At 37.9% G+C, this 19583-nt stretch overlaps 1 protein-coding gene across 1 annotated transcript; it reads right to left on the minus strand.

Moving 5' to 3' along the window:
• Positions 1-556: 556 nt before the first annotated feature.
• On the minus strand, positions 557-8761 carry LOC132552183 (uncharacterized). The gene is made up of 6 exons (XM_060216334.1): positions 8692-8761; positions 3936-3986; positions 3323-3655; positions 2426-2683; positions 2032-2110; positions 557-947 (listed from the first exon to the last, which is right to left on the minus strand). The coding sequence occupies exons 1-6, from the start codon at positions 8747-8749 to the stop codon at positions 623-625; spliced, it is 1104 nt and encodes a 367-aa protein (XP_060072317.1). The 5' UTR covers positions 8750-8761; the 3' UTR covers positions 557-622.
• Between the last annotated feature and the right edge of the window lie 10822 nt (positions 8762-19583).

Raw genomic sequence — 19583 nt, forward strand, 5'->3', positions numbered from 1 at the left:
AATCAATCAATTAATCTGATATAGATTTGTATATAACTATTATACTTAATGCATCTTTAATTATTCCATCCACATTGACTACTTTTGAAAAAAAATCAATATATCAAAACAAGATACCATTTTAATTCAATTGGGGAATTTGAACACATATTCCGTCTTAACATTAATTTTCTCATTTTTACTGGAGTGAAAAGAAGACACCAAAAGTGTGAGTTTGATGTTGAAAAGCAGAAAAAAAAAACTAATTTCAGTTTCTGAAAGCTCCAAGTTGCAGTGGATTTAAATTATAATTGCACATCACTTGCTGGTAAATAGTACATTCCTTTATAAAATAAAGTTGTCAGTTATATACTCCTTGTTATTTGAAACAGTGGGCAACAATCCACTGTTTACAGAAAAGCCAAGAGGTTCAGAGATTTCTTCAGACGTTATAAATGTGGTTTGATGTATTTTTCATTTCTTTCGCTTATAACAAAGTTTTTCGTTTTCTTTTTGGGTTAGTTTCATATTCGGAGAGATTTTCTCATTCAATGCTGGTTTGTTTTACTTCCACGTATACCAAATTCGCAGTCGTTGTATGCGAAGTACTGGTTGAAAAGTCTGGGGTTTTGTCCATTTGGACTTAATTACAACTTGTGCAGCACAGGTCATTTCCGGTTCCATTCAAGTTCGACAACTCAGTTTCGTTCTGCTTACCTTCTTCGTTTTGTTTAGGTATGCTCTTCTTCACCTGGGAATATTCAGCTTCCAGTGATGTCGACTGGGGAAGATCGACAGTAGAATTTTCATTTGCTGAAATACGACCGGAAGTGTTGTACAGAATGTGTAGTTTTAAGCTATCACTGTCCTCACCGCTGTCGTTGTTGGCCACTGAATTGCTCGTCACGAAGGGGTCTATGATCTCATCAATGTATCTGTTTATTCCTTTCGAATATTTGTCATGTTTTCTGAATAATGAAACAATTTCAAATATCTCGTTCAATAAAATGATAAAAGTTCAGATAAGAAAGATTAATTTGAAGTTTTATCCTAAGAAGCGCAACTAACTGTGTGACTGCGGTATATTTTTAATCGTTATTTGGCCCCACTTTTTTTTTTATTCCAAATTCATATTTAAACATGTTATCAACTTGTGTGTCTTTTGTACAATCGCTTTTTTACTGTTTCTCGTATTAAACATATAGTCGTATATTATAACTTAAACGGACCGTAAATCATGGGTTGCATTTTCATTTTATAACTGATAAAAACATAATAACATTTAAATAGATGTTAAAAATTTTGCTCTTTCTGTCAATTATAACCTTGGAAAGTTTGAATAACCATTTTATCAAAAATGTGAAAAATTAAAATGAAATATGAGCGACCCATTACTTATTCATATCATTATCGTTTTTTTACGTGGATACAATGTCTTTGCGCATGCGCGATGCGGAAAATTCACAGCAAAGTGGCGGGTTAAAATGAGGTTCCAAAAGGTCACGTGATATGTATACGATGCAGTTTGTTTTGCTATACTCATAAAAGTTGCGTCAGACGTTTAAAAAAATATCATACTCTGTTTTGTTGGCTATCCATATATGGAGTTGTATTATATATATTTGTATGTTTATAATATCTAAACAGTCTTACCAGCGGCATGATGAAACGATCAATGTTTTATAAGGTTGGGCTAGACACATAGTGAACCATAAAAACAATATCTCTTTAATAATGGTATGTTGATTTATAAAATTTAATTATAAAATTTATCTTTATATATTAAACAAACAATATGGACCTTGCTACATAATAACGAGTTATTTCTATCCACATTGCCTAAAACTGTTTCTCTTGTGGGTTGGACGGGATGGGTGGGTGTTGTCAATTTCTGTAGATTTTACTAAAACTGACAATGAATGACTTTTCAAACAGGTAATATTCATCAAAAGTTTGAGAATATATTCGTTTCAATATTTGCTGACAATTTCGATCGACTTCAAAATATCAGATTACATTGTTAATTTCGAAGAAATGAAGCGGGATTCTAACCTGTGGCAGACGACGGCGATGATTATTATGATGACAATCAGAACAAACCCTCCGACAGCAGCTGGTACAACGATTATCACTAATAAATAAAACAGAGACATTAAAACTAAATACACATTACTGACAATATCACAAAGCTCATTAGAAAGTGTTGTGTTTAGTGATGTATAAACCTTAAACAGTCGAACTATACTTGGCGCAGAATATCTAAGTTGCGATGCTAATGTTAAAGAAATCACCATTTCAGATCCACCATCGTTAAGCAATGATGACCCAAACACACTAAACAAAACAGCAGTTTTGGTAAAGTATGTAAACACCAATAAAGTGAACAAATATCATGTTTTTTCAGAAATATGATTTGATCTAAAATTTATGTACAAAGGATACGTACGAGGGAAACTTTCCGCCGGAAGTGACGTACTGGTATCGACAGGGACACTAGATGTCGGAGCTGTTGAGCCACCTGTCTCGTTGTCAGTGTTAGACACATTGGTCATCGCTGTGGTGGTCACTTTATTGGTAGTAGGAGTGGTCTCTGTTATTTTTGTTGTTTGTGTTGTCGTTTCAGATGTTGTAAAGGACGAGGTAGCGATTATTTCTGGTTTGGAACACTTTATTGTGAAAGTGGAATTTGGTATAGTTACCAATCCTACAATGAAGAATGAAACATTACAGAATACTCTTATATCTATCAAACTAGGAATGTGATTAATGGCGTATGGGCAAATGTAACATAAAAACGATTTTAACAGTGTTTGAATGTTATTGTAAACGCGGTATTCTGTTTTGTAAACCTTCCTATAACGAAAACGATAACCCAATATTCTTACAAATCTTCAAATAAGGAATTTGAATTAGACCTACGGACAAATTAATCATAGTAGCACAGTATCATTATTCCTCTTTTTCCGTCAACAATATTCTTTTTTCTTTTACTTTTTGTTTCCATATTACTGTCATCCTGACTTCGAAAGAATAATAAGTAATGATTTGACAATATTTATATAAATTTAAATCAATTACAGTTGAATCTCGTTATCTCGAACTCAGCGGGACCATGGTAAAACTTCGAGATAACCGAGTATTCGATTTCAGTGAGTATGACTTTATTGTGTAAAGTTATCTAGGGACCGACGAAATGCTTCAAATTAAAAGGGGCCTTCGCTTTAAACGAAATCGAAATAACGAAGTTTGACTGTAATTCAAATGACAACAGCATTCGTATTGAATTTTTGGTTGCTAAATAATGAACTGAGAACGAACCAGAAGATACATATCATTTACTTACCTGTAATATTGAAGCAATATTTTGAATCTCCATCGGAGAACACATTCCATGCCATAGTAACTGGTCTTATGAAACTGGGTATTTTTGGAACTGTATCACATTTGTACGTTCCTCGATGGGTTCCGTTGACTGCATACCCGTTGACTACAATTTCGCTGCCACAATTAGATGTGTTTGGGTTCAATCTATTACCGTAGTGTTCTATGTAAATATTAACGATACTTTTAGTTCTAATATCACAAGAACAATTGATCCCACCTGTGTCAGCAGCCTCGTATGTGTCCAGTATCACGTTGTGTGACGTCACTTCCCCGTCCTCACACATCTGGATATCTGTTACAATATTGAGACGTGGAATTCTTAATTGAGTGCAATATGAATAACAAAGAGTTTTTTTTTTTTTTTTTCATTTTGAGAAATGAAACGTTGTCTAAAATTAATTTGATGAATCAAAGTTTTAAAAAAATTATCAACAAAAAAAAAAAAACATATTGTACAATTTAGCTACCATATATTTTTGCAGATAAGTCATGTTAAACAACAACATTATAACAAGTCATTGAAATTAACTGTGCGCAAGCTTTAAACATCCGGGATCTTGTGTATAGCTTACATGGTATATCTACCGTTTCTGCAGCATCTGAACACTCGCTTCCCCTGGAATCTAAAGAGAGAGAAAGAAAAAAAAACACATTATTTATTTATTCTTTCGTATAAGAAGAATCTTTGCCGAAAATTCAACGTATTAAATCGTGTTTCGAAATATATGTTATATTAATCAGAAGTTATTGTTTATCGTAAGTGAGAATTTTAGGCGGGTAGAGTGAAAGGCTTTTTTCTATTAGTTCTCTCGCAAAAATCAAGTACAAATATTATTTGAACCGTTCAATTATAAATTATTTAATTCAATTATACAGTATACAGTATTGAAATATTGTTTAAAACTGAACGCGTTTTCCCGGAACACCTTTTTCCGGAGCTTCCGGTCTTATTCTCCTTGTACTTTTCCAGGAGTCTCCGTGTAAATAATATTTTGCTTATAATTTTCCATTGTCCCCATGAATATGAGTTTGGATTATGAAAATGTGGACCAATTTGTATTTATTTATTTATTTATCTTTTTTCAACTTAGGGAAAACCCCTTCGACTCGATATCAATTTAGCATATATAATCGTTTAGATATTGTCATAGCTATATCTACACTGTAACCAACACACAGGGCTAAGTACATAACTTTAAGCTTTGTTAGAAATCCTCATAATATATACACTTGTTTGTTTTATATATAACTCGTATTCGATTTTTCCGATGAAGCACAGTGTCAAGTGAATAAAGTTCCCGATTTCAGTGTAAATACTTCCCTGTCTTTATTTGGTGAAGTGTATTTGAAATGTATACAACAATTTCGTATAAAAAATATGTTGAAAACATCATATTAATGCATTCATTTTCGATTCATATCTGCTCTGTTGTTGACCCGCGGCCATCTTGAAATGTCCCCTCCGGATTTTTTTGTTTTGTTTTTTTGTTAATTATGACATTTATTCAATATTACAAAATAAAAAAAATATAAATCTTAAGCTTATATACAAAGATGAAAGTGAAGCTAAACAGTGGATAAGAAATGAAAAAAAAACTAAAGAGCAAACGTTTACCTGTTTACTTAGCATATTTTCTAAGTAATGTCAGGTGTCTCTAAAGTCAATTGTCGCTAAAGTCAGGTGTCGCTAAAGGCAGGTGTCTCTAAAGTTAGGTGTCACTTAAGACAGATGTCGCTAAAGACAGATGTCGCTAAAGTCAGGTGTCTGTAAAGTCAGGTGTCGCTAAAGTCAGGTGTCGCTTAAGACAGATGTCGCTAAAGTCAGGTGTCGCGAAAGCCAGGTGTCGCTAAAGTCAAGTGTCTCTAAAGTCAGGTGTCGCGAAAGTCAGGTGTCGCTTAAGACAGATGTCCCTAAAGTCGGGTGTCGCTAAAATCAAATGTCGCTAAAGTCAAGTGTCTCTAATGTCAGGTGTAGCTAAAGGCAAGTGTCACTAAAGTCAAGTGACTCTTAAGTCAGGTGTCGCTAAAGTCAGGTGTTGCTAAAGTCAGGTGTCGCTAAAGTCAGGTGTCGCTCAAGACAGATGCCGCTAAAATCAGGTGTCGCTAAAGTCAGTTGTCGCTGAAGTCAGGTGTCTCTAAAGTCAGTTGTCGCTAAAGTCAGGTGTCGCTAAAGTCAGGTGTCGCTCAAGACAGATGTCGCTAAAGTCAGGTGTCTCTTAAGTCAATTGTTGCTGAAGGCAGGTGTCGTTTAAGTCAGGTGTCGCTAAACGCAGGTATCGCTGAAGCCAAGTGTCGCTAACGTCAGGTGTCGCTAAAGTCAATTGTCGCTTAAGCCAGGTGTCGCTAAATGCAGGTGTCTCTAAAGTCAGGTGTCACTTAAGACAGATGTCGCTAAAGTCAGGTGTCGCTAAAGTCAGGTGTTGCTAAAGTCAGGTGTCGCTAAAGTCAGGTGTCTCTAAAGTCAGGTGTCGCTAAAGTCAGGTGTCGCTAAAGGCACGTGTCTCTAAAATCAGGTGTCACTTAAGACAGATGTCGCTAAAGTCAGGTGTCGCTTAAGACAGATGTCGCTAAAGTCAGGTGTCTCTAAAGTCAGGTGTAGCTAAAGGCAAGTGTAGCTAAAGTCAGGTGTCTCTAAAATCATGTGTCGCTAAAGTCAGGTGTCCATGAAGTCAGAATTCTCTAAAGTCGGGTGTCTGTAAAGTCAGGTGTCGCTTAAGTCAGGTGTCGCTGAAGTCAAGTGTCTCTAAAGTCAGGTGTCGCTAAAGTCAGGTGTCATTGAAGTCAGATGTCTCTAAAGTCAGGTGTCGCTAAAGTCAATTGTAGCTAAAGTCAGGTGTCGTTAAAAGCACGTGTCTCTAAAGTCATGTGTCGCTTAAGTCAGGTGTCGTTGAAGTCAAGTGTCTCTAAAGTCAGGTGTCGCTAACGTCAGGTGTTGCTAAAGTCAGGTGTCTCTAAAGTCAATTGTCGCTAAAGTCAAGTGTCGCTAAAGTCAGGTGTCGCTAACGTCAGGTGTCGCTAAAGTCAGGTGTCTCTAAAGTCAATTGTCGCTAAAGCCAGGTGTCGCTAAAGGCAGGTGTCTCTAAAATCAGGTGTCACTTAAGACAAATGTCGCGAAAGTCAGGTGTCGCTCAAGACAGATGTCGCTAAAGTCAGGTGTCTCTAAAGTCAATTGTCGCTAAAGTCAGGTGTCGCTAAAGTCAGGTGTCGCTAAAGTCAGGTTTCGCTAAAGTCAGGTGTCGCTAAAGGCAGGTGTCTCTAAAGTTAGGTGTCACTTAAGACAGATGTCGCTAAGGTCAGGTGTCGCTAAAGCCAGGTGTCTCTAAAGTCAGGTGTCGCGAAAGTCAGGTGTCGCTTAAGACAGATGTCGCTAAAGTCAGGTGTCGCGAAAGCCAGGTGTCGCTAAAGGCAAGTGTAGCTAAAGTCAGGTGTCTCTAAAGTCATGTGTCGCTAAAGTCAGGTGTCGCTGAAGTCAGGTGTCGCTGAAGTCAGGTGTCGTTGAAGTCAGATGTCGCTAAAGTCAGGTGTCGCTAAAGTCAATTGTAGCTAAAGTCAGGTGTCGTTAAAAGCACGTGTCTCTAAAGTCAGGTGTCGCTTAAGTCAGGTGTCGCTGAACTCAAGTGTCTCTAAAGTCAGGTGTCGCTAACGTCAGGTGTTGCTAAAATCAAGTGTCTCTAAAGTCAATTGTCGCTAAAGTCAAGTGTCGCTAAAGTCAGGTGTCGCTAACGTCAGGTGTCGCTAAAGTCAATTGTCGCTTAAGCCAGGTGTCGCTAAATGCAGGTGTCTCTAAAGTCAGGTGTCACTTAAGACAGATGTCGCTAAAGTCAGGTGTCGCTAAAGCCAGGTGTCGCTAAAGTCAAGTGTCTCTAAAGTCAGGTGTCGCTAAAATCAAATGTCTCTAAAGTCAGGTGTCGCTAAAGCCAGGTGTCTCTAAAGTCAGGTGTCGCGAAAGTCAGGTGTCGCTTAAGACAGATGTCGCTAAAGTCAGGTGTCTGTAAAGTCAGGTGTCGCTAAAGGCAAGTGTAGCTAAAGTCAGGTGTCTCTAAAGTCATGTGTCGCTAAAGTCAGGTGTCCCTGAAGTCAGATGTCGCTAAAGTCAGGTGTCGCTAAAGTCAATTGTAGCTAAAGTCAGGTGTCGTTAAAAGCACGTGTCTCTAAAGTCAGGTGTCGCTTAAGTCAGGTGTCGTTGAAGTCAAGTGTCTCTAAAGTCAGGTGTCGCTAACGTCAGGTGTTGCTAAAGTCAGGTGTCTCTACAGTCAATTGTCGCTAAAGTCAAGTGTCGCTAAAGTCAGGTGTCGCTTAAGACAGTTGCCGCTTAAGTCAGGTGTCGCTAAAGTCAGGTGTCTCTAAAGTCAGGTGTCGCTAAAGTCAGGTGTCGCTAAAGCCAGGTGTCGCTAAAGTCAAGTGTCTCTAAAGTCAGGTGTCGCTAAAATCAAATGTCTCTAAAGTCAGGTGTCGCTAAAATCAAATGTCGCTAAAGTCAGGTGTCGCTAAAGGCACGTGTCGCTAAAGCCAGTTGTCGCTAAAGTCAAGTGTCTCTAAAGTCAAGTGTCGCTAAAGTCAGGTGTAGCTTAAGACATATATCTCTAAAGTCGGGTGTCGCTACAGGCAGGTGTCGGTCAAGTCAGGTTTCATCATGGATTAAGCTGTAAAGTCACAGAACAGAATATTAAAGTGATATATTACTTCCTAAATGATGATTACAAATTTAATATTGTATGTCATCATTCTAAAGCCTTGATGTTATCAGACATTCACGGTAGTAAATCTGTTATATATCACTGACTTTTATAAATATTTATACCGTATACTTATTGGAATGTACTGTTTTTGTTTTGTACATTAAAATCTGACATTATCTTTAAATTAAAGTGTTCTTTATTAAACGGTAATAATCTTCGATGAATTTCTTGCTGGCTGAAACAGTTTTTAGTTTTAAACATGCACTTCTGTGAGGATGAACCGATTTTCGGCATCACATTATTGAACTGATATATCAATTTTGATAAAAGGTAGAAGATTCTTAATGTATACACAAAATAAATACAACACTGAAAAAATCTCCTTATGAGTGTAAAGATCGTGATTAGGAGCAGTCCAATTCAGCGTTAGGTTGAACAATAAACAAAACCACTGACTTTACCTAGTTTTATCAGATTTTCTTGAACAGCTATCGTAATATTCATATATTTCAATTTAAAATTATTTCAAATCTCGTAACAGGAGCTAGACTTTTTTCTGAACACAATCTACTTTCTAGTTTGTGTGGCAATGGTTCTCTATTCAACTTGATTACTCGTAAATATAGATACAAAGGTAATTATAACCTACCAGGTACACGAAGAAGAAGAAAGAACATCACCAGAATTGTCATCATTTCGTTGGTCATATCGGTTGAAAGTTCTTATTACGGCAGCACACAACACCGAAGACAGTTGTTACCGACTGTTCTCTCAGCACGCCCGGAAGATCTACCGTCACAGCATACAGTGCAAATAATGAATAAAAGCCTAGCTCGCTGAAATTTCAGACAACACCCGCACACAAGTGGCGTCACGGAGAGGGAAAACCTGTCAACCAACCAACCATAAGCCTTGTTTTATTTAGACAAAATGAGTATTAATCCATAGCCAAGCGTGAATTAGCCTCGCAAGTATAACTGACTACTAGTTACGTGTATAGCTGATTGACAATTAGTGTTAAATACCAGAAGCAGATATTTTTTATATAAGTATTAAATACATATTTAGAAACCATCGATTATACAGATCTAGAGTAGGAGCGTAAATGATTGGACAGTTTATGTGATTAGTTTTGACCAGTCACGTGTTAGACCCAAGGGAGTCTGATTGGTCAGAGTTACAGTCTGGTCACTTCGTTAGTGCCTGGTCAGGTTCTATGACATTGGTAAACGATGCGGGATATTTGTTTGCGTTTTAAATTCTGTCACTTGACATAAATTCCTTTTCTATATCCCTATACATCACGTGTTATTGGAACACTATATGACGAATGTTTGGTCACGGACTAGGCATAATAAGGGACTATTTAAAACCTGTGAAACAATGGCAAATCGTCGAAGTCGTATAACGTCGAGGAGTAGTGAACCTTGTAATGCTCTCAATCCCGTTAGTTAGACTTAGCATCTTCCAGTGTCATCATGTGCATTTGCCGCCCACCAACCAACAAACCAAACCCAACCCCCTCCCATCCACCCAAGCAGGACTTGAACCTGACACCATGACAACAGCTTAAGCTGTAATGAGATCAAACACCAACGTTACAGGCGGGTATGCTGCTAATACCAGGTTTAATGCAGAGGGCTTACCCTGTGATAGCACCCCGATTCAGGGATAGTATCAAATCCAATAGAAAGAAAATTCTGGAAGGGAGGTACATCATGTCTATTGATTTGACCTCCTTACCCATACAAAACTATTAGACCGCGTGACCAGAAGAACGCCATAGGGTGAGTAACATTTCAGTGGCCGAATCTGATGATCCCCGAAATTATTAACTATCGGAAAAAAAATCACAGCGTTTGAGAAATATGAACAAGGAGGCGTGAGATATTTATATTATACTTATCATATTTGAGTAAAATATATGGTAAAAATTTATGAGAGCACTCAGCTATATCATTTCCATAGTACATATAAGTTTTGTTCCGGTTTCAATTTCTTAGAAAATACCTACCTTAATGTTTTATGAAATGATGATTTTTTTTTATATAATTATTTACTACCATATATCATGACCATATACAGCACTGGAGCAATGTAACCGAACACTACAGCCACTCTGAATCTAGGAAATGTAACGAAAATTTTCACATTAACCGGAAACACTCACTGATACATTTGAGCATTGTTAACATTATGTGTTCTCTTAGTAACGACAATGATTTATAGAACTGTATAACTAGGATGGCTCTACCAGTACAGCTTTGCCATGCAGTTTATGGCACAACAAGGTATATCATACCTGTTGACATCTTAAACTCGTATTGTGTTCCGTGTTGAAGTGTTATATATGTAAACATCACTATCACATACCATTATTTGTAATAGACATTGTCTACACAGCTATAGTCACAGATTTTCTGTCAACTGAGATAAGAATAACACCAATGTACTATCTATATTATAGCTGAGATTTCCCATGTGCCAGCTTTTCCTGTAACCTCAATACAATATTATGAAATACGAATTTATATTTTTTTTTATAAACGTGAAATTATCAAAAATCGTCATGAATCGGCTGATTAGTCTGTTGTATCACTATGGTTAACAAAATGCTCGTGAGAGAAAACCTAACGTGGTTAACCTTGTTGTTCCGAATCATGTTTCTTCACATCAGTTTCAGTCAGGTCTTTTTTCTGCTAAAACAATGTAACGGTTCCCTTATTATATGTTGTCCCCTTACGTATCAAACGGTCAGGCACCACACGGAATACTATTGTATATTTACTCGCCAAAAAAGGAGTCCCATCGCCCTTATAGTTCAATTAAAACGGAAATCGGTCATGCGTATATGCCATTTTGATGTTACAATAACTTGGAAGGGATCACATTTATAAGCATCGTTTTCCTTTACCAAAACCGGAGACCAGAGACCAGGAAGTCTGTATCATCAACGGTTTAAATATAGTATAAATATTTCATTTGGCAGACTAGTTTCATATATACATGGTTTCAAACAATAGCAGTATTTAGTGAGTATAGAATATTGATGTTGTTGATCCAGGAAAAAAACATGCACGGGAAGTGTGATTTATCACACGTACTTAATGCTTTTCACGCGTTTTACTAATTACTCATCTCAATTTGCTGTCACACTAAATTCCAAGTATAAATGCAAACCGGATGTACTTAAAAGCACACCACAAACCTGTTAAGGAAGTATTGATATAACACATAAAAACAAAAATAATTAAAATGCACACATTTATGCATATTTAACATATTTAAACCAACTAATTTACAATCCAAATTCAGATTCAATAAATTAGGGCAAAATATGAATAAATGAAAGATTGACGCGGAGACTCACTCACAATAAGACCAGGTGTTCTTCAATAATTTGATTGCATTATGTAATATCGAGTTCTGTATCTGATCCTAATAGTGTAGCCCACAATGCTATTTTTAGAATGTAGTAGTTATTAGCTCAATATTTTGATAGATGTTACAAATATCAAAATAAATAGCTCGTCACAGAAAGTCCGAATCATTCTGGCATTCTATATTTTTTTTTTTTTTTACATGTTGGTCTGGATAAAGTACAACCTCATTATTCTGATTAATATTCACACCAGAGTAAAAGAAACAAAGAGCGTAATTAAAATATGGGGTGCTATCTCGGTTGTCGTACTTACTTCATAGTCACACTGTCAACTTGGTAAGAGTTCCTTTTGAACCCCCCACTCAAAGTGGCTACTAATGGGTTATTATACCTGGTAAATATAATACAAGTGTCTGAAAGGGTTGATTTTAAGACCATGCCCCAATATTTCTTGGTACCCCATAAAATAAACCCTTTTAGATACTTATTATAGCCTACTGGTAGTCATTTTGGGTGGGGGTTCAAAAGGAACTCTTTCCATCAACTGTTTTTTTTTTTTTTTTTTAGTTTATGAAGTAAAATTTTCTTTCAACTTCAACACATATTGAGTGATCTCAGCTACTGCTACACAAGGATATATTGACAACAATTAAAGAAATCGTGTTTTTGTCAAAGACAGAACACGTAAGTAACGTATGATACAAATATCACGACAAAACGCTTTCTTTGACAAATTTTCATAACATCTCCCACTATCCGTGGTACTGTGTACCTGTTTGAGAAACGATCGCGCAAAACCTAATTGAATTGAAAAATGTACAAACACAAAAGTTAGCTCACCTGTCAACGACAAAAGTGTCTTCCATGGAACGACAAATCATCATTCACAAAAAAAACAAACAAAAACAAAATAAAACAAAGGTTTTGCACAACGAAACTGATCAGTTACAGAAAATCTTATTGAGCATGTCAATAGTCTTGAAGTTCATGAGCAATACTCACGACGTACGTGTTTGAAACTCCAAAATGTACCGGTCTCCAGCGGCCAAGATGCTAGCAAATTCGACCCCCTAAAAGCCATACTTCAGATCTGCCAAACATATCTTAGACCTAAAGTCCAGCCTCGATCGGTTTCCCGTTGTCACAATCTGGAACCAATTGAGAATGAGAAAATTTCAGTCATAATCCGGATTTTGAGATAGGTTGACCGCGAATAAATATTCTCCGCAAAAAGATACTGAAAAACAATTATCGACAGATATTGATTGTTGAATCTCTCACGAAGAAAAAAGACAAACTGTTGTGAATGAACTTGATAAACTCAGACACGATCACACAATCCATTCTATCTGGACACGGACACATATTAATTAAAGAGACAGCAGACGACAGAAAGTGTACGGTGACGTCACTAACGGTCATTGTCGCAGTTCTTCCAGGCTATAAGTGCGCTACACTATTTTAACTACCAGTAATAGGCAGTTTTTTCCCTCAGGATTTTTCTACATTTGTCCCCTAAGTATTTCTCCAATTTTTTTATGTCAATATCTACCCCCAAATTTTTAATGTTTGTTTTGGAATCTAACATTTCGCTGTTTCACTTGAAAAAAACCCATTTTTAACAAATTTGTAACTTGGTGATTTTACGAAAAATTCCCTTTAAGAGAACTTATATTTTCCCCGAACGTAAGGAAAGAGTAATCATTTAAGTGTGCGTGGAAGCGCATGTACAAAACACTGGTATGATTGTGATGAAGTGTATACTTCCGTTGTCCTGTGTGCATATGCACCGTTGCCTGTAAAGTATTCTGCATTTTGTACTCAGCAGTATCCTACCGTATATAATCCACAACATTCGTACATGCACGCGTAATTTAAGCCCGACGGGCCTGCTTTGTTAAACAAAGCCTGTAATATGCTGGTTGGTTCCATATTCCCGGGTATGTCAGTACGAATTCACGTTCCACGTTCTGAAACTTATCGTATTATTAGATGGTTACTCCATGGCTTTCTTCCCTATATGTTAATAGACTCGTCCAGAGGTAACCAATTTGCATAAGAGGTCAGCACGCCGGGTCAATATCTTGGTACCACGTGATTTCAACACATGCTTTGTACATACATACAGATAATCTATTTTTTATGTATTTTATTGGCCTAATATAACAGACATACCACAGATTAAAACTTATCATATATTATATTTTATAACAGTTTTACCTACTTATCATTTACTGTATCTAAGAGACAATGATGATGTCAATGTTTCATTTTCTCTCCGAATATCTATAGTATTACATATGTCTTAAGTTTAATCTCATGGAAATAATCATTTTCTATCTATTTTTACTCTAGACATCCGATCGACTCTTTTGTAACATCGGAGATGTTAATCTTAACTTCCATTATGTGATAAGTCAATTATATTCTTTGTTCCTTCTGTTTTCATGCCCTCAACCCCCTAACATATCTAACTCCTTCTGTTTTCATGCCCTCATCCTCCTAACATATCTAACTCCTTCTGTTTTCATGCCCCCACCCCCTAACATATCTAACTACTTCTGCTTTCATGCCCTCATCCTCCTAACATATCTAACTACTTCTGTTTTCATGCCCTCAACCCCCCTAACATATCTACTCCTTCTGTTTTCATGCCGTCATCCTCCTAACATATCTAACTCCTTCTCTTTTCATGCCCTCACCCTCCTAACATATATGACTCCTTCTGTTTGCATGCCCTCATCCTCCTAACATATCTGACTCCTTCTCTTTTCATGGCCTCACCCCCCTAACATATCTAACTCCTTCTCTTTTCATGCCCCCACCCCCTAACATATCTAACTCCTTCTGTTTTCATGCCCTCATCCTCCTAACATATCTAACTCCTTCTGTTTTCATGCCCTCATCCTCCTAACATATCTAACTCCTTCTGTTTTCATGCCCTCATCCTCCTAACATATCTAACTCCTTCTCGTTTCATGCCCCCACCCCCTAACATATCTAACTCCTTCTGTTTTCATACCCTCATCCTCCTAACATATCTAACTCCTTCTGTTTTCATGCCCTCATCCTCCTAACATATCTAACTCCTTCTGTTTTCATGCCCCCACCCCCTAACATATCTAACTACTTCTGTTTTCATGCCCTCATCCTCCTAACATATCTAACTCCTTCTCGTTTCATGCCCCCACCCCCTAACATATCTAACTCCTTCTGTTTTCATGTCCTCATCCTCCTAACATATCTAACTCCTTCTCTTTTCATGCCCTCACCCCCCTAACATATCTAACTCCTTCTCTTTTCATGCCCTCACCCCCCTAATATATCTAACTACTTCTGTTTTCATGCCCTCATCCTCCTAACATATCTAACTCCTTCTGTTTTCATGCGTCACCCCCCTAACATATCTAACTCCTTCTGTTTTCATGCCCTCATCCTCCTAACATATCTAACTCCTTCTGTTTTCATGCCCTCATCCTCCTAACATATCTAACTCCTTCTCGTTTCATGCCCCCACCCCCTAACATATCTAACTCCTTCTGTTTTCATACCCTCATCCTCCTAACATATCTAACTCCTTCTGTTTTCATGCCCTCATCCTCCTAACATATCTAACTCCTTCTGTTTTCATGCCCCCACCCCCTAACATATCTAACTACTTCTGTTTTCATGCCCTCATCCTCCTAACATATCTAACTCCTTCTCGTTTCATGCCCCCACCCCCTAACATATCTAACTCCTTCTGTTTTCATGTCCTCATCCTCCTAACATATCTAACTCCTTCTCTTTTCATGCCCTCACCCCCCTAACATATCTAACTCCTTCTCTTTTCATGCCCTCACCCCCCTAACATATCTAACTACTTCTGTTTTCATGCCCTCATCCTCCTAACATATCTAACTCCTTCTGTTTTCATGCGTCACCCCCCTAACATATCTGACTCCTTCTGTTTTCATGCCCTCATCCTCCTAACATATCTAACTCCTTCTCTTTTCATGCCCCCACCCCCTAACATATCTAACTACTTCTGTTTTCATGCCCCTACCCCCTAACATATCTAACTCCTTCTGTTTTCATGCCCTCATCCTCCTAACATATCTAACTTCTTTTCTTTTCATGCCCTCATTCTCCTAACATATCTACTCCTTCTGTTTCCATGCCCTCATCCCCCTAACATATCTGACTCCTTCTCTTTCTTGACTCCTCTATATCTTTCCTTCCATACCACTAACATTTACGTTCGGAACCCACGTCATTCAGTGTCGACTATGTTCTGATTGGTGTCTATTACTCGCTGTACTCTCTGTTAATTAATATACACGATTACGGGTAATTCACTCGAAGCGTACAGGACATCGATCGGAAGGTCCAATGGTAGTAACTGTATGCTTATAACCTTTTCCAAAATCAGTTTAAACCTATGTACATTGTTCTGTTTCTTTTAATGTTGCAGAAAGAAACTACTTTAACATGTTTCAATGTGTTCTTTCAAAGTGTACACTATCGTCTACATCCATACGGATTCTACAGTAGCAATGATCCTTACTTGTTCATCATTTCAATTCTTAGTGGAGATATTGAACGGAATTCCGGTCCTGACAACCTTAGTAACTTTGACTTGAGCTTTCTGCACTTAAACGTCAGCAGCATAAGAAATTAATTTACTTTTCTCGATTCCACTCTTAGTGACTTTGATATTTTGTGCTTCACAGAGACACATGTTGATGACAATGTTGAAAATGGGTCCTTGGCTATTTCTGGTTAATCGTTATTGATGCTTAAAGAGAGTAATGCTGACGGTGGATGTGTTCTTGTTTACTTTTCTGATAGAATAAAAAGCTTGTCGCAAACGAGAGCTTGGACAAGCTTCTCTTGAATATATTTGGGCGGAAGTGCTGTATCATGATAGACAAATCAAGGTAGGATTATTTTACAAATCCCCAAACACAAGTAATACATTTTTCAACGTTTGGAATGGTCTTTTAAAATCGTCTGTCTTTATTGTGCTGTGTTGTTATTCTTTGTGATTTTGATGTTGATTTGAAGCCTCGTGACAGTAGTTTAGGAACCATAGCCATTAATCATAGCCTTTTTAATGTTATTGCAGAGTCCACTTGTGTTACTGCTGATACAGTAAACTTCTTGATCCAATTTTTATTACACCTAGTATCAAGTGTCTTGATAGCGGGGTTTTAATCGAGGACAACATAATTGGTGACCATAAAGCAACTTTTTTATCCTTCTCGTATAATTGCAAAACATCATATGTAAGACATGTCTGAAACTATAACAGGGAGGTTATACAGGTTTAACGCTTAACTAGAGACGATATCCTATAGAAGGATATCTCCGTCATGAGGTTAACACGGAGGACTACTACAGTATACAGCCCCTCCCCTATAGAAGGGTATGTCCGTCATGAGGTTAACACGTAGGACTACTACAGTATACAGCCCCTCCCCTATAGAAGGGTATGTCCGTCATGAGGTTAACACGGAGGACTACTACAGTATACAGCCCCTCCCCTATAGAAGGGTATGTCCGTCATGAGGTTAATACGGAGGACTACTACAGTATACAGCCCCTCCCCTATAGAAGGGTATGTCCGTAGTAAGGGTCAATACAGGGGACTACTACAGTATACAGCCCCTCCCCTATAGAAGGGTATGTCTGTAATAAGGGTTAACACGGGCGATTACTACAGTATACAGCCCCTCCCCTATAGGGTATGTCCGTCATAAGGGTCAATACAGGGGACTACTTCAGTATACAGCCCCTCCCTATAGAAGGATATGTCCGTCATAAGGGTTAACACAGGGGATTACTACAGTATACAGCCCCTCCCCTATAGAAGGGTATGTCCGTCATAAGGGTCAATACAGGGGACTACTACAGTATACAGCCCCTCCCCTATAGAAGGGTATGTCCGTCATAAGGGTCAATATAGGGGATTACTACAGTATACAGCCCCTCCCCTATAGAAGGGTATGTCCGTCATAAGGGTCAATACAGGGGACTACTACAGTATACAGCCCCTACCCTATAGAAGTGTATGTCCGTCATAAGGGTCAATACAGGGGACTACTACAGTATACAGCCCCTCCCCTATAGAAGGATATGTCCGTCATAAGGGTCAATACAGGGGACTACTACAGTATACAGCCCCTCCCCTATAGAAGGGTATGTCCGTCATAAGGGTCAATACAGGGGACTACTACAGTATACAGCCCCTCCCCTATAGAAGGGTATATCCGTCATAAAGGTCAATACAGGGGACTACTACAGTATACAGCCCGCCCCCTATAGAAGAGTATGTCCGTCATAAACGTCAATACAAGGGATTACTACAGTATATAGCTAATTGAAATAGTTTAAACCCTGTAAACAATTCATTATACAACTAGTCGGGTTTCCCATTTCATAAGCCAATGTCTTCAATAAATATTAACTTTATTTATTTCACAACAATTGCGAAACAAGTCATCCAAATGATATAAATCATACTTTATGTCCCGGATGTAATCGCCCGTGGGGTCATTCTGTGGAAGAAAACCGGAGTAACCAGGGAGAAAGCTTTTCACATCCGTTCAGGGAATCGAACCTCGGAAGTCTTGGTGAAAAGCGGGTGCGCTACCACTGCGCCACCCGACCACCCAAAAATAACACAAAACACGGTGAAATAATACAAGTCCGACGTCAAAGAATTACGACGTCACATGGTTGTCTTTGAAGTGTTAAAATGTCCTATCTAATTCGAATAATGTATCTACTTTCATCAGAGTTTATGTACTGCATAACACAACACAAAACACATAACCTGGACCGTCTAGGTCAGTATTCACCTATCGTATATGGAAATTTATCTGAGAGATTTCAGTTATTACTTAACGACTATGTTTAATTGAAATTTTCATGTATATTCGTATCAGTTGAAAAATACAGAAACTCATCGAACGGCTCCTGTCCTGATTTTCATATGACACTTTACAAAATATGTTTTTATGAGTTGATCGGTCTAACAGTAGCCATGTTAATGCTAAATACTATCTCACCGAACAATAGGCGGAATGCCCGACGCATGCTTTTCACGACAATCAGGACAGGATACTCAGAAAAAGCTAATCTTACCCTGGAATGGATCGAACCACGCACCTGGGGTTTTCAACTGCTTTAGAATGGCCAGTAGAACGTGGACACACTATTTATCCTAAAAATCACACTCTGCTCGGGGAATATACACCGTCATTTTCGCATTCCCTGATTGCATTGATTCGGTATTAATAAGGCTGTAGTTGTGCAGCTAATGTCACAAATAAGCCATGTTTGTAATATTCCGTCCTTGTGACCAGAAACTGATTGATACGTCATTAGTTTGTGTGAGAAAAGTACGCCGTTTTTTATGACGTTACTCTCAGAAACAAGTGACCTAATAAACAATCGTGTTTTATGGTCCTCCAGGCGAGGGGTCTGAATTTCATGATTTCAAAGATGTTTTGAATCGTTTTCTGAGACAGATTTTTTTCATTTATTTAACAACAAACTTCAACCCCTGATATTTATTTTCAACCTTAGTTTTGTAATTTTGTCCGACATACTCTATGCACAGATTTTTTATGTGTAAGCCCGGGCTTTTTCTTTCTATGGAAGCTACGCCCCTGGCTGAATTTATTTGGCGGCTGTTGTCGATGTATCAGAAAACGCTCAACCATTCCGGAACATCTTATTTTAATCTCCTTGTACTTTTCCATGGATCTCCATGTAAATCGTCCTTTACATTTCCCCCTCAATTCATTGAACTTGGGTTTGAATTAAAACATAATTAATGTTTCCGTATTTTCTTGTTGTTGGTGCGCACATCCCCAAAAAATCAAGAGTGCATTTATACGGTCTCGCAATGACCCTTACCTCTCAATCACATGAACGTTTCTTCAAGTAATCAGAGAGATTTCAATGACAACATTGTCGTGCAGATGAACATTCTAGCACGATGATTTCAAATAAGAACACGGATGAAAGAATTGCCGTTTTAGTAAGGACGTTTCTGCAAAGACATCTTCCAATAACGGTCACCTGTCAGTCGAGAGAGAGAGTTATGTCAAACACAACCGACGGTAATCAAAGTAAAAACAATTCTCTGCCTCCATCTCCTGTCAAGCTTA

The sequence above is a fragment of the Ylistrum balloti genome, unplaced genomic scaffold (assembly GCF_031769215.1).
Source record: "Ylistrum balloti isolate Yb309-2 unplaced genomic scaffold, AGI_CSIRO_Ybal_v1 Utg369630, whole genome shotgun sequence".
Lineage (NCBI taxonomy): Eukaryota > Metazoa > Mollusca > Bivalvia > Pectinida > Pectinidae > Ylistrum > Ylistrum balloti.